Source organism: Suricata suricatta, chromosome 7 (genome assembly GCF_006229205.1).
Source record: "Suricata suricatta isolate VVHF042 chromosome 7, meerkat_22Aug2017_6uvM2_HiC, whole genome shotgun sequence".
Lineage (NCBI taxonomy): Eukaryota > Metazoa > Chordata > Mammalia > Carnivora > Herpestidae > Suricata > Suricata suricatta.
In genome coordinates this window covers 31,103,752-31,118,140 of record NC_043706.1, presented here as the reverse complement: position 1 = coordinate 31,118,140, position 14,389 = coordinate 31,103,752, and the positions used below count along the sequence as shown (strand labels likewise).

General features: G+C 52.6%; 1 protein-coding gene across 1 annotated transcript in view; it reads left to right on the top strand.

Annotated features, from left to right (window-relative positions):
* The first annotated feature begins 700 nt into the window (after positions 1–700).
* The window catches only part of COL11A2 (collagen type XI alpha 2 chain), a 29,634-nt gene continuing 15,945 nt past the window's right edge, over positions 701–14,389 (top strand). Inside the window, exons 1-22 of the mRNA XM_029944823.1 lie at positions 701–741; positions 1,022–1,169; positions 3,777–3,926; positions 4,062–4,272; positions 4,720–4,882; positions 6,243–6,434; positions 7,328–7,405; positions 8,060–8,122; positions 8,796–8,975; positions 11,110–11,169; positions 11,271–11,312; positions 11,541–11,603; positions 11,956–12,030; positions 12,495–12,581; positions 12,801–12,857; positions 13,024–13,077; positions 13,166–13,219; positions 13,314–13,367; positions 13,536–13,589; positions 13,788–13,841; positions 13,921–13,965; positions 14,093–14,146. Coding sequence (XP_029800683.1) covers positions 1,088–1,169; positions 3,777–3,926; positions 4,062–4,272; positions 4,720–4,882; positions 6,243–6,434; positions 7,328–7,405; positions 8,060–8,122; positions 8,796–8,975; positions 11,110–11,169; positions 11,271–11,312; positions 11,541–11,603; positions 11,956–12,030; positions 12,495–12,581; positions 12,801–12,857; positions 13,024–13,077; positions 13,166–13,219; positions 13,314–13,367; positions 13,536–13,589; positions 13,788–13,841; positions 13,921–13,965; positions 14,093–14,146 — 1,872 coding nt within the window. The 5' untranslated portion in view covers positions 701–741; positions 1,022–1,087. The remainder of the gene's footprint in view (positions 742–1,021; positions 1,170–3,776; positions 3,927–4,061; positions 4,273–4,719; positions 4,883–6,242; positions 6,435–7,327; positions 7,406–8,059; positions 8,123–8,795; positions 8,976–11,109; positions 11,170–11,270; positions 11,313–11,540; positions 11,604–11,955; positions 12,031–12,494; positions 12,582–12,800; positions 12,858–13,023; positions 13,078–13,165; positions 13,220–13,313; positions 13,368–13,535; positions 13,590–13,787; positions 13,842–13,920; positions 13,966–14,092; positions 14,147–14,389) is intronic.

Below are 14,389 nucleotides of genomic sequence, written 5' to 3'. Positions count from 1 at the left end.
GCGGGCTCCGAGCAGACCCGGCGCCGTGCCCGTCCGTGGGGGCGCACCGGGCGCTGAGCGCCGCAACCTCCTCAGGCGTCGCCCGCCCGGAGGCGGCCTCTCGTCCCTGAGTGACCCCGTTTCCCCAGATTCTTGCAACGAGCGTCGACGGCTTGGCTCTCTAATCTCTTCACTTTGTCCCTTTCCACCTGGGCTCCCGGACTCCCTGACCTCGTCCCCCCATTTTCATCTCCTTGGACTTGATTATCCTGTGTGTGTCGGGGTGTGCAGTCTCTGGATCTCTCCGCCCCCATACTAAGTCCCTCTGCCTCCCCTCTAACCACCTGCCCGCCCCCCTTGCCCTTGCAGCCTTCGGGTTGCAGGTCTCCGGTCGCTATCTATAGCCTTGTCTATAAATACCCCCACCCCAGGCCGGCTCTGTAATTACACTGGGCGGGGCGAGGGGAAGTAATTACTGAGACCTGTTGTGGGGAGGTAGAGACCCCCAGGCCCGCCTCTCTCCTCCCACAGTGCCCTAAATCCCGCCCAAGACTGCTGAAAAGGGGCCCTGGGCCCGTAAGGGGGAGGGAATTGAGGTGGGGGGTTTGGCCGGACGTCTGAGTCCCAGAAAAGGAAGGGGCAGAGGAAGAGATTTTGGGGGTTCCTGAAAAAAGGAATCTTGGGTAGAGGCCATTCAGTCTCTGCGAGGAGCAAGGGTCAGCGAACGAGGGCTACTGTCTCCCACCCTCCACCCACAGCCAGGTGGAGATCGAGGGTGGGGTTTCCCTTCGGTGGCTGTGGGCGGGCGGCTGGAGGCGGGGGCTGGGCGGGGGGCGGGAGCGGGGTGGGGGCTCTGGGCCGCCGGGGTGGCCGGGGACACACAGGAGCCGCGGTCACCGAGGAAGGAGCAGCGCCAGAGCCCCGACGGCGCCTCGTTGCATGGAGCTGGGCCGCTGAGAGCTGTCGCTACCCGACAGCCTCTGCACTCCGCAGGACCCCGGCGTCCGAGGCTCAAAGCCTGCTCGCTCTCTCCTCCTGTCAGCCTTGGGGCGTTCAGCGCCTCTGGCCGCCCCTAGGTCCTTGGGACCGGGCGTTCGGGTAGCCAGCCATGGAGCGGTGCAGCCGCTGCCATCGTCTCCTCCTGCTGGTACCGCTGGTGCTGGGGCTGAGCGCCGTCCCTGCCTGGGCAGGTAAGAGGAGTCCCGACGCCTGGGTTCTTGGAGTCAGGCTGCAGCTCTGAGGCCCCCACCCCCTGGGTACGGGACAGCTGATGCCTGAGGCAGAGCTTCTAAGTTCAAGAAGGGGCTCTGGGGGGCTAAGGGTCCAGATTGGAGGGTAGGTCACTTGGTTCCCTTGAAACCAAGATAGGGATCTCTTTGCCTCCTTGGAGTGACTGGGAGAGGGCAGGTAAGGCTGAAGTTTGGAGGGGCTGGATGCTGAGGCACTCTGGGAGAGCCAAAGATGGCCAGGGCATAGTCCAGCCAATGCTGGGGTGGGGAGGTAGATACCAGTGTTGATGGTTGAGGGTTGTGTGTGTATCTGATGGGCTTTTTATCTATATGTCTGAGGTGAGGGGTGAGCGTCTGTGGGTCAGAGCAGAGCCTAGTAAGTAGAGAAAGAAGGGATGCCTGGACTATTTGTCCCACTGGCTTCTCGGACAGGATCCCCTTCCCCCTCCCTGTGCCCTCGATGCTGCCACGCGGCTGGCTCTAGGGAGCACTGGGGCTGGCTGCCAACAGGACGGCCGCTGGACAGGCTGGGATCAGGTGTCTGAGGCAGGAGCCAACTCTTTGCATTCCTGCCCCACCCCTCCCCCTCTGGCCAGCGGGGCTCCCCTGGGACCCTGGTGTCCACAACCCCAATCTTTTCCTTCTTTTTCCCAGGATCCAGATGTCCTGGCACCTAGGAAAGGGATTTGATGTCAGACAGGAGGGGGCTGGGAGCACCTGGGTCCTAAGCAGGCAAGAGCAAGCCTCCCACTCGTGGAAACACGAGAGGATAACTTGCATATAACTCCACCATTCATTTATTCTCTGATCTGGAGAAAAGTTGGTCAGTATAGCCGCATAAAGCATTTAGATTAGATTACAGGAGGAAAAACTTTCAAGATGTGAGAAGCATGAGGTTGTAGGACAGGAAATTGAAGTGTGTGATGTCTTTGGACTCTTGGAGTCTTTCTTAGGGAGGAAAGGAATCCTCTAGCATGGAGGCAAGGGATGGCTGAGATGACTGTCTCTTATTTTGGGGCTGAGTGCCTAGAGATGGGCCTCTCTAGGGAAATAGGCTAGTGAGGACTTCATTAGAGTAAAAAATGGGGCATTTGGGGGCCAAAGGTAGAGTGGTGGGGGTGATGGGGCTACTAGTGGGGAGCCTGGGGGACAGACTGAGGCCAGAGTCAGTGGGGCACATATGTGTCCTCAGGTGAGCAGATGGGTGGGCAGACCTGTGGGTAGATCGTCTATGGGATGGAACTATACTCCTCTGGGGTTTGGTGAAGGGCGGGGGCCTCTGAGGTCTCCTTGGCCTGGGGTCTCTGTGAGTCTCTGTCTCTCTGTCTCACTCACTCTTCCTTTCTCAAAGCAGCCCTTGTGTGTTGGTGTTTGCAGAGCTGCCACACTCAGGGGCCAGGCTAGGGCGGGGGGGGGGGTGGTGAAGGGGAGGGCAAGGCCGTGGTTTCCCGGCTCCTGGACTCAAAGGGCCTTTTCTCTGCTGTCCGCCCCACCTCACCCACCCCACCCAGCTCTACTCTCCTGATCGCTCTGGCCCCTACCCTGCCCCATGCTTCTATGAAAATTTTGCTGGACTTTCTCCAATCTGGAGCTGATGGTGTGAGGAGTATGAGGGAAAGGTGACCTTTGTCTTCCGGGGAGTGTGAGCCTTAGGAAGCTGAATTCTAGGTGGATAGGGCTGATGGCCTGGGTCTTGAATCTTTGGATCCAAGAGGTGGGGGTGGTGGGGCAGGGCTGAAGTTCCAGGTGTGGGGAGCTTGCCCGGCTATTGGGCAAGGACTCTGATGGGATCCACAGATGTGTGGCTCAGGGCCCTGGACCTGCTCCGGCTTCTCGTGGCAGCTTCAGCCCCCACCCCCTGCCCCCCAGCTCATCTCCCAGCCAGAGGTATAGACTCCCGGAGTGGCTCTTTCTGCTTTCTCTTTCCTCAGCATGGTCATCCCCACCTCCCCAAACACGGGAACTGGAGCAGCTTGAAGCCCCGTTCCCAAAGATCTGCCTCTCTGCTCTCTCCCTGGTGGCCCCCCTGCACCTCCTGTGCCCAGGATGATCGATTGCCCAGATGTTGTTTGTGCTGGAGATGTGGGAAAGAGGCCAGAGACTCAGAGATCAAGAGATATGGAAGGGGAGTGAGAAAGGGAGAAAGACAGGGAGAGAAAAAGATAGAGTGTGAGGGAGACAGAGAAAAGCAGAAGACACAGAGAGACACAAAGATCAACAGATATAGAGATGGGGAGAATAAGAAACACAGAGAGAGAAAAAGGGAGATGGTGGAGAGTAGAGGGAGATTCATAGGCTGAAAGACAAAGATCAGAAGAAACTGAGTGAGACACTGGGAGGGAGAGGGGCAGGGGTCACATAGAGCTGATTACAGGGCCAGTGCTGCCCTTTTGCAGGTGACTCTGATTTCTGTCCATTCAGGGCCCATTCAGGGGCAAGTAAGGGAGAGGTAGCCTTCGTCCCCAGGGAGTTTGAGCCCCAGGAAGCTGAGTTATAGACCCCAAATGCCCCCATACCTTGGCCCTCCTGACGGTGTGTCCCTTCTCCTGATTTTATGGACTTTCTCAGGTGCGCCCCCTGTGGATGTGCTCCGGGCCCTGAGGTTCCCCTCCCTTCCTGATGGTGTCCGGAGGGGGAGAGGCATCTGTCCAGCTGATGTGGCCTACCGAGTGTCCCGACCAGCCCAGCTCAGTGCACCCACCCGCCAGCTCTTCCCAGGTATGGGTGACATGGTGAAGTAGGAAGTGCTGGGGCCGGTCTGGGATGGGGTCTGGAATCAGACACCAGAAGGGAAGGGTTTTATGACTCTTTGTGCCTCTCATTCTACCTGGTTATGTCTCTCCCGGGTACCAGGAGGTTTCCCCAAAGACTTCTCATTGCTGACTGCTGTCCGGACCCGCCCTGGCCTTCAGGCTCCCCTCCTGACTCTCTATAGTGCCCAGGGTGCCCGACAGCTGGGCCTGGAGCTTGGCCGACCCTTCCGCTTCCTGTATGAGGACCAGACAGGAAGGCCTCGACCCCCCGCTCAGCCAGTTTTCCGAGGCCTCAGCCTAGCAGATGGCAAGTAAGTCAGTTTGCTCCTTTGGTCTGCCTAGACTACACCTTCCGGAGTACCCCTCTGGCCACTGCCCCAGAACCCCTACTCCCTAAATTGGGAAACCTGCCAACCTTTTTGCCCACACCTCACCTGCCTAGTGACCAAACTTCAGACACTTCAAGCCCAGATTTTGGGCTTTAGAGTTTAAATCCTTTCATGTAGTACTAGCCTGTGCCTTGGGTAAGTTAACTGTTTAAAGTCTCAGTTTCTATGTAAAATAGGGATGCTAGAATCATGAGAATCAAATGAGAAAAGTAGTGCCTGATGTATTGTAAGCACTCGACAAATGGTAGCTATTATGGTATTACTACTATCATTATCACTGGCTCTAACCTTTCCATCAATTGCTCCCCAGTCCTGTTGACTCCCCACCCCCCTGTCCGTCAGTCACTTGAATCACTCCCTCATGACCAGGTGGCACCGTGTGGCCGTGGCTGTGAAGGGCCAGTCTGTCACCCTCATAGTTGACTGCAAGAAGCGAGTCACCCGGCCTCTCCCCCGAAGTGCTCGTCCACTGTTGGACACCCATGGAGTGATTATCTTTGGTGCCCGTATCCTGGATGAAGAAGTGTTTGAGGTAACCAGAACAGAAAACAGAGGGATTTCTGGTCTCATATCTTGTGTCTGTTCCCCTTCTGGCTCCAGTACCCCATCTTTTTATGCCCTGGCCCTTCATTTGAGTTTATATTTCCATATCCTATCCTCAGGGCTGATTTTCTATGTAGGAGAAATAGGTGCCCATTTATATGGCAGGACAGATGTCTCCAACAGTCTTCATCAGTCTGCCTATCCATTCATCCCTTTAACCAATAACTCTGTCTGCACCCACCCTTTCATTGACCTACTCACACACCAATCAAGCATTCAGGTTTGTATCCACACACTTGCCCATCTTCCTTTGCCCAGCCACTTTCTTCTTCACTCATCCATCAATTTGTCCATCTTTAACCCGTCCATTAATTCACTCATTCATCCACCCATCTCCTCACCCAACCACTCTCTTCTCCATCCAACCATTCATTCATACACATGTTTCCTTCCACCCATCTACCTACCTACCAGTTTGGTTCCTCTATTTTTTACTTCCATTTATCTACCTACCACTTCTTTCATTCATTCATTCATTCACCATCCACCAACCCTCTAGTCAGTAGTGCATTTGAGCCCCCGTTCATTCACCCACCCACCCATCGATCCATCGATCCATCTGCCTGTCTGTCAATCCACCCAGCCAACCAGTCAATATTCTCTGAATGCCTGCTGTCCCAGTTTTAGGGGAAACACAAAAAAGTAATATAAGGTCTCTATTATTCTCAGCAGCTCTTGGCTCCTCTTTGTTTGTTTTTTTTTTTTATTGGCTCCTCTTTGAAGATGAGGCAATAATCCCAAACTAGAATATAAGGCAGGGTGTGCTAAGTACCATGTGTGGGCACAAGTAAATGCCATTGAAATTCAAAAATGGCTTCCCTGTCCCTCATTTCTAGAGTTTCTAGAGCAACTAAGGTTGGGCCACTGTTTCCAGAAGTCTTTGTGAAACGTTTATGCATTACCACAGGGGCAGGGAGTAGACAAAGAGTGTTGGACTTAGAGTTGAAATGTTTGAATTCTAGTCTTGAGTCTACCATTGAAAGTGACCTTGGGGCAGTCATTGTTCCTTTGAGCTTTTCTGAATGGAATATATCAGGCAATAGGCATAAATATCCTTATCCTACTGACTTTCTCAGATGTTGTGAAGGTCCATTGGGATTATGGATGAGAAGGTCCTTTGAAAATTGAAAAGGTCTGTGTCCCTGGGAGGGCTGATAATGATCTTCTCCCATTATGTCATTTTACCTAGGATTGGCTCTTACCCTGTGTCCCAGACTCTGCCTTCTCTCTCTCTCTCTGAGGCCCTCTCTTCCTCCCTCCATTGGTGTTTCTTCCTCATGTCTTTGCAGGGTGACATCCAGGAGCTTGTCATTGTCCCAGGGGTGCAAGCTGCCTATGAATCCTGTGAACAGAAGGAGCTGGAGTGTGAGGGAGCTTGGAGGGTGAGACCTCAGAAACAACACTCTCACAGAGCCCAGAGATCTCCAAAGCAGCAGCCATCAAGACTTCATAGGCCACAAAACCAAGAACCCCAACGACAGGTGAAGGAGCTGGGTGAACCCCAAACCCACAGCACAGCCCAGGGAGGGAAGACACCCAGACACCTCCTCAGGGGAATTCCCCCAGTGTTTCAGAGCTCCCCATCTTATTTTGGGCTCCCATCCTCCCCTCTGATAGAGCTGCTCCCAATCATACCTCCCTATTCTCATCACTCCCTCCTCCCAGTCCTCATTCATCAATCTTTTTATTTTCAATGAAAAATGAAAAGAGTCATCATGAATTCATGTCTGGGAGCTGTGTCCCGTGCTTATGTCTCCTTTCCTCTCCCAGTCTTTCCGGAACTGTGTCCTTGGGTTTCCCATCCCTTCCTTGAATTAAGAGATTGGGGGACAGTGTATGTATGTGGGGTAAGATTTGGGGACAGAGGATGGGAGATGGGAGAGCATGGAAGGGGAGAGACAGAACCAGAGAGAAAGAAGTTGAAATGGTAAGACCTAGGAAGAGAAATGGGGAGGGAGATAGAGAAAATCCCAGAGGAGTGCTGGGTTTAAGGAATTCTGTGTAGGGGCCCTGTCTCTGGACCCCTGCACATGGAGGTGCAGAGTAAGGGGCTATGGGGGGGGGGGAAGGAGGTCTGGATTAGGTGGGATCCAGATGGTTAGGGGTGAAAGATATGATCTGGGGAGAGTGATCTGAAGTTTGGAGGGTCGATCTCTTAATCATGTCTCTGTTTCTGTCCCACATGTGGGACCCACCCCCCTTCCCACCTCTCCTTCCTACCTCCCCCCATCTTTCTCCTGACACCCTGACTTCTCCTTTCATTCTTAACTCCTACCCTGTTTCCAAACTCCCAAACCATCTCCTTATTTCCCTCTCTTCACTCTTGCACCCCTACTTTTTCCTCCTATTCCCACTGCCCCTTCCCAAACCCCAGCCCATTGAGTCTTTCTCCTATGACTACGAGACCCCCTATTATGATGAGATGACTACAGAGACGACCCCTGATTATCAGGTAAACTTGAGGGATCCCTTCGTTTCTCCCCTTCCTCCTACCACCCTTTGCAAACATCTCCTATGACACCTTCCTCCCCTCTTAACATGTGGGGAGAGACAATATGTATTTAGATTATAGGAGTTTCTTCACTGCCCCCTCCCATGTCTCTCTGCTGCAGAGGCCACCGAGCCCCAACCGCAAGGCGCCCCCTTCCCCCAGGGGGCATCGGACCCCTTCCAGAAAGCCTACCCCACCTGCCAAGAGGTCAGCAGCCCGGCAGGCGCCCCCCTCACCAGGCCGGAGGCCCTCTCGAATTGGAGGTTCCGGCCCAGCACGGGGCCAGCCTCCCCCCTTCCGACGCCCAGCTCGGCGGGCGGCTCCCCCCACTGCCCGGGCCCCCCCCAGGACCAGAGGAAGCGGTTACCGGCAGGTAGAGCTGGGGAATCCAGATCTGTGCCCCCAAAACTCTATGACCTCGGAGATTCACTCTCCCTACACTGTCCCCCCCTCCAAAGGGGCTGCAAGATCTGAGATAACCCCCAACCCCCAGCACAGACAGACATTGCCCACGGGGGCAGGGTGGGACAAGATGCTGCTTTGCCTCCATTCCCGCTAACCTCTCTCCTTCCTTTCTACCCATGCTACTCTTCTCCCCCTTCCCCTTGGGGTTAGGACCCCACCCCAGGTGAAGAGGAAGGAATCCTGGAGTCAAGCCCTTTGCCACTCCCTGAGGAGGTAACTCCGTCCCCAAACCTCACCCTGGCTGGAGGCAGTAGGCATCTGTGACCTAGTCCCATGTCATCTTGGTGAATCAGCTGTTCTTCTGGCCGGAGGGCTCTTGGTCATATCCATTTGTGGCCCTCCAGTCACTCCAGACCCGTTGTTCAGCTTGTCTTTCTAAGTACATCCATTTTTCTTTAGTGTCCATGTCTCTTTCCATTCTTTGATTCTGGAGTAACCTTCTCTCCATGTTGCTGTCAAAAACTTATTTTCTATATTGTAATTCTGTTCCCAGGAGTCATTTTCTGTCTAATGCTGTCACATTTTCTCTTCTCTTAGTTTTTTTATCCATTTCTTTGATTGTTGCCTGGACTCCTTTGTCTACCATTGTCTCCATGGACTGTTTACTCTGTGTCCAGCCCTCCGGCTATCCTTCTTTCTTCTTGTAATTTATCATTTCTTCCCACCAGGCTCATTTTGGAGGCATCCCTCCTCATTTTGGGACTTTGGTGACCATCCCCTTTCTTGTGACCAACCACTTCCCTTGCTCTTCTTGGGAGAAAAACTCCAGTCCCGGTTACCCTCAGAATCCTTTGGGCTAGAAGTTGCCACACCCTCGGGTCCAGGGAAAACCTCCTCTTAGCCCTAATGCCCCTATCTACCCCTCCCCCTCCCCCTCCCCGGGAAGGAGCAGACAGATCTCCAGGTCCCCTCCACAGCCGACAGGTTCCTGACAGAGGAATATGGGGAGGGTGGCACAGACCCCCCAGCAGGGCCCTACGATTACACATATGGCTATGGGGACGATTATCGTGAGGAGACGGAACTTGGCCCTGCCCTGTCTGCGGAGACAGCCCACTCAGGAGGCGTAAGTGAAAGGAGCTCCTCTTCCATTCTTGACCTTGAGTGGGAGCTCTAAGAATTCCTTTCTGTTGTTTGTTATTATTGTCTGTTGGCTGCAAGCTACTTCCCATTGATGATTTGCCATTTTCTGCTCACGTAAGATGTATATGTTGCTTGAAAGGATTACTTTCTGCTTTCCCTTGCCAAATATCTTGCCCTGTGACTCCTCATGGATCCCTCTACCCAGGGCAATTTGAACTTTTTTCTTTTTTAATCCTATGGCCACATTCTCTCTTTCTTGGCCACTTCCTGTCTTAATAAATCTGTATTTCAGAAAGCTTTTGGTCACTACGCCCCTACTTTGTGTCCATTTTCAGTCTGTCTCCATCATTTCTTCTTGGCAAAAACAATTTCTTATCCATGTTGCTGCCAAATGATCTAACTTCCTGTGTCATACTTTCTAACCTTCAGGCCACTTCCTGTCTGTCCTTTCCTGTCTTCTTTGGCCATGGCATCCATCTTGGTGACTGTGATAGTTTGTACTGAAAGGGACTTATTTATGTTTTGCTTCTAGTTTTTCATGCTGTCTTGTAACAATTTCCTTTGCTAATAAGTCACTTCCTGTGTGTCTCAGGTCATCCAAATCCAAAAAGTTTCCATTGTGGGCCTAGATATTTATCATGGCTACTTCCTGTGTGTACTAGCCTTGATGTTTGTATTTTCTGAAAGAATTGCCTTTCATTGTCATAATCCCCTTTCCAGGAGTCACTTTTTGTCTGTTTTGTGAACTTCTTTCTTTTGGTCATGGTAGCCATGTTGTTATTGAAGGTCCACTTCCTGGATCCTCTTTTCTTGGCTGTTTCCTGTCTGTCCAACCACTTCCTGTTCGTCCAGTTCATTTTCTAGCCATCTTGGCCATGTTTAATTTTTCTTGGCCCTGGCATCATTCTTGTTTCCAAGTGTTTGTTCCTTTGAAATGTCTCTCTTAATTGTTTCCCATGTCTTCAACCACTCCCTCTCAGTTGGGTTATTTCCTGTCTACTCCATTCATCTTTTGCTTGCCTTGCAATTAGAGCTGCTTCCTTTACCCTGCTGCTTTATCCCACACTTCCCTTCTCTAATATTGCCACCCTGAACTCTCTGCTGCCTTACCCTTTTGCTGCTTTCTGAAAATTTGGGGTTGATATGGGATATGGGAAAGTTCAGAAATTGATTATTGCTGTTTAGCAAGTTGGAGGTGGAGGGGTGCATTCTGAATATCTTTGTTGGGAGAGTTGGGGGTGGGGGGGATTGAGTTCCATTCTTCCCATCCATATCTTGGTTCTAGCCAACCAATGTTGGGAGTGGACATCTGAGAAGTATGGAAAAGAAAGAACCCGTGGGCTTGGAGTATATATGAGGGCCAGTGGAAGAGTGTAGTGTCCCTGCTGGGAGAGGAACTGAGGTCAGGGGGACTCTGCTCTGGGGCTTGAACAATAGCCCAAGAGATGTATTTTTTCCAAAAACCAGTTATGAGGTCTGAGTTTGACATATCAGCAGGGACTGCTCTCCAAATCTATTTAGAGTATGGATGCTTAACCTCTGGAGAGTTTTTAACTTGTGAACCACTTGAAATTCTAAGAAAAATTCTGTGCTAAAGGCATACACTTTTTTTTTCCGGAAAATATGTCATGGATTATATCATATTCTCATATGGATCCATGCCCTCTTTCCAAACCCTGATAAAATCAATCCACAATCTTAGAGAGATTCTTATTTGGTGGATTGGGGTAAGGGTGAGGATGTTGATGTTTCTTAAAGTTCTAAGTATTCCTGGGGTCAGAGGGATTTTGGGAAAGAGGGTTTGGGGAGGTTGGGGAGTTTAGAATCTCAGAAAGGGTGTGATGACCTTCCTGAAAGAGGTGCTAAAGGAGAAGAGGAAGTTTACTTGCTAAGTTGGGGCTGGGAATTGGGAGATGGAGAGCCCTGAGGTCTTTTTGGAAGGCCTGGGAGATCTGGGAAGAGGGAGTCTTAGGGGAGGCCTGGAGCATTTGGGGGTAGGGTTAGGCAGGTGTCCAGAGGATCTGGAAATGAAGGAAGGTAGGAGTTAGGATGGGGGTAGTGCTGGTATCCTGGCTGCTCACCGGCTCCACTGGGGGTTACATGTGTGTCTCCTTCAGGTTGCCCGTGGACCCCGGGGGCTGAAGGGAGAGAAGGGGGAACCTGCAGTGCTGGAACCTGTAAGTTGCTCTGTTGGTCACTGAGCTGAAGGCAGGGGGAAGAAGAAAAGGAGGTGGAGGTGCTAGCCTTGTCCTCTGACTTTCAACCTTTGGCTCTACAGGGTATGCTAGTGGAGGGGCCTCCTGGCCCAGAAGGCCCTGCGGTGAGTCTAGCTGTGACCCGTTAGCCTTATTTTTTTTTCTCAAAGACCCTTCTTACATACCCATCTTTGCCTTCCTCACATATGACCAGGCTTCCTTCTTGGAACTCAGGTGAATCCTTCCAAAGCTTCCCAGATCCTCAAATCTCTTTTATAGAGACCACCCCTCAGCCACATACCCCTCTTCTATGTGAATGCTCACACCTGACCTACTTCTCATTTGTTTCTCAGGGGTTGATTGGTCCCCCTGGCATCCAGGGCAACCCAGGCCCAGTTGGAGACCCTGGTGAGAGGGTAAGGAAGATAGATGTGTGTGTGTGTGTGTGTGTGTGTGTGTGTGTGTGTGTTATGAAGGAAGGGCTGCAGAGGAGCCTCTAGAACACAGTGAAGGCACCTTGCTCAGTAATTCCTTGCTAGCTGATTAATGAAGAAGGGACTGGTGTGCTCCTCAGCACCCAGAAAGGAGGATAGGCTCTGGTTGGGGAGGGTGTAATCTGGTGTCTCACTTTTATTTTTCTCTCTAGACGTGGGAGGGTTCAGGAAAGATCTAGAGAAGTCTACATTTATCCTGTAGACAGATTCACAGTGATTCCAGTACCCTAACATTCCCCACCCATCACCTATCCTCATTTTCTCCCTACTCCAGGGCCCCCCTGGCCGAGCAGGGCTCCCTGGATCAGATGGGGCCCCTGGACCTCCTGGCACATCTCTCATGCTCCCAGTGAGTTGTCTTCTGGGCTTTGGAATGGGGAGGGCAGGGGAATCATGTTCTATTACCAAGAACTGGATACCAGGAGAGCTAAGGAGGATTGTCTAAAGATCATCAACCCAAAGAGATTGATCTTTGAGGTGGATGAATGAGGTCTCATTAAATGGCCTAGAACTAAACATGGATCATCTAGAACTGGGCAGAAAATCCTATATTTCAGCAAGTCTAGAATCAAAGGAGAGTTGTCCCAGAGAAAGAAGCCAGAGAGTGGGGAAGGAAGATAGGAGTATTTTCTGAAAATCTCTACGTAATTATCTGGAAACTTTCCGTGGAAGACAGTGGAGGAGAGCATGAGGTGGGGGGTGTCCCTGGACCTTGAGATGGGGCAGAAATTCTAGGTGAAGCCCCCCTGGCTGGGAGGCTCACATGGGTTTACTGGAAGAGAAACTGTACCTTCCTCTCGCTCTGCCCCTTAGTTCCGGTTTGGCAGTGGTGGGGGTGACAAGGGCCCCGTGGTGGCAGCCCAGGAGGCTCAGGCCCAGGCAATTCTGCAGCAAGCACGGGTAAGTAATGCTGAAGGGGTGTGGAGGGGAAATGAATACTTTGGGGGGGGTTGAAGGGTAGGTTTGAGTAAATGTGGAGGGTAAGGTCTGGGTTGGTTTGGGCTGAGAGTAAGATTCTGGAGAATACAAGGAGTGGAAGAGCAAATTTGGAAAATGTACTGGGGTTGGGAGTTTCCAGCTACCTCTTCCTCAGTTCTTCTGTGTCCCCTGCTCCCCTAGCTGGCACTCCGGGGACCCCCTGGCCCAATGGGATACACAGGCCGCCCTGGACCCTTGGTGAGTGAGTGGGGTATTGGGTGTGGAATTCTTTTTGTGTGTGTGTGGGTAGGGGCAGTTCTGGAAAGGGGCCAAACTGAAAGTTATTTTGCTTATTTTGTGGAGAGCTTTGTAGTCATTGTTGGGTGTATCGTTTAACATAGCCACCTCCTTTTCTCGGTCACAGGGACAACCTGGGAGCCCTGGCCTGAAAGGAGAATCTGGAGACCTAGGACCTCAGGTGACAAGCCCCACCCATTTGATCCCCCATCCAGGGCCTCTCTTTCTGTCTATGCCCTTTAACCCTGCCTCTGACTCTCCCTCATCAGGGCCCCAGAGGACCTCAAGGCCTCACAGGCCCTCCTGGCAAGGCTGGGCGAAGGGTGAGTGGGGGTGTGGTGGGTGTGGGTGGGAGAGAGGGCACAGAGTGTGAAGGAATGTGCCTCTGTTTGCTCTAACACTTCCTTTGTACCCCAGGGCCGAGCAGGTGCTGATGGAGCCCGAGGGATGCCTGGAGAACCTGGAGTGAAGGTAAAAAGTGTGGGTCCCTCTCTGAGGCCTGTGGCTTCCAGCACTATCTAAGCTCTGGGGATGGCTGAATTCCCCAGGTTTCCCCATGAAATGGCAGTCAGGACACAGTAGGGAGGGATAGTGTGGGTAAAGGGCTGGGATCTCACTTGGGCTGCCCTCTTCCCCTAGGGTGACCGAGGTTTTGATGGACTCCCAGGGCTACCTGGGGAGAAGGGACATAGGGTGAGTATATTGGGGGTAGTACATTGTGGTGAAGGGGTAGAGCTTCCATGGAGGGGTGGGGAGGCAGGGATCTCAAGGCAAGGGCAGGAGGCTGAGCAGAACTCAGTGGATGAAACTGACTGGTTAATTGAGGAGGGTCAGCATCTGCCTGCGCTGGGGGGCTCTGAGGCCCCTCTTGTTTCTTCCCCCACTTTCCAGGGTGATACTGGTGCTCAGGGCCTTCCTGGTCCCCCTGGTGAGGATGGAGAGCGGGTAAGTACTGTGGCCAGGGCAGGGGCTCAGTATGGGAGAGGTGGGGAAGGTGAGGCTGCTTCATCATGTCCTCCTCCAGGGAGACGATGGGGAGATTGGGCCTCGCGGACTGCCTGGAGAGTCGGTGAGTGTCTAAGGGTTTGGGTGAGGGGGGGTTTCTAGGGGTGCCAGGGGAGGGACATGGGCATGAAAGAGAGAGGCATATTATCTCTTGCCCACACATGCCATAACTTCCCCTCACCTGATTGCAGGGACCTCGAGGTCTCCTTGGCCCCAAAGGCCCACCTGGTATTCCTGGACCCCCGGTATGTGACTGTCCCTGACTTCTGGCCCTAACCTCACCCCCTGACCTTTCCAACTCGCCTCCCTTCCTAGCTGCCTCCTCTTCGCACACCTCCAGCTCCCCTTGCCTCTGCCAGCTCTGCTCCAGCCTTTACTCCCAGGTGCTCTTGCAGGGCCATATAGTGCACTGTACCAAAGGTTCTGAACTTAGCTTTAAAAAAATTCTCAAGAAAACCAAAACCCTACAAACCCACAGACCCGTAGAC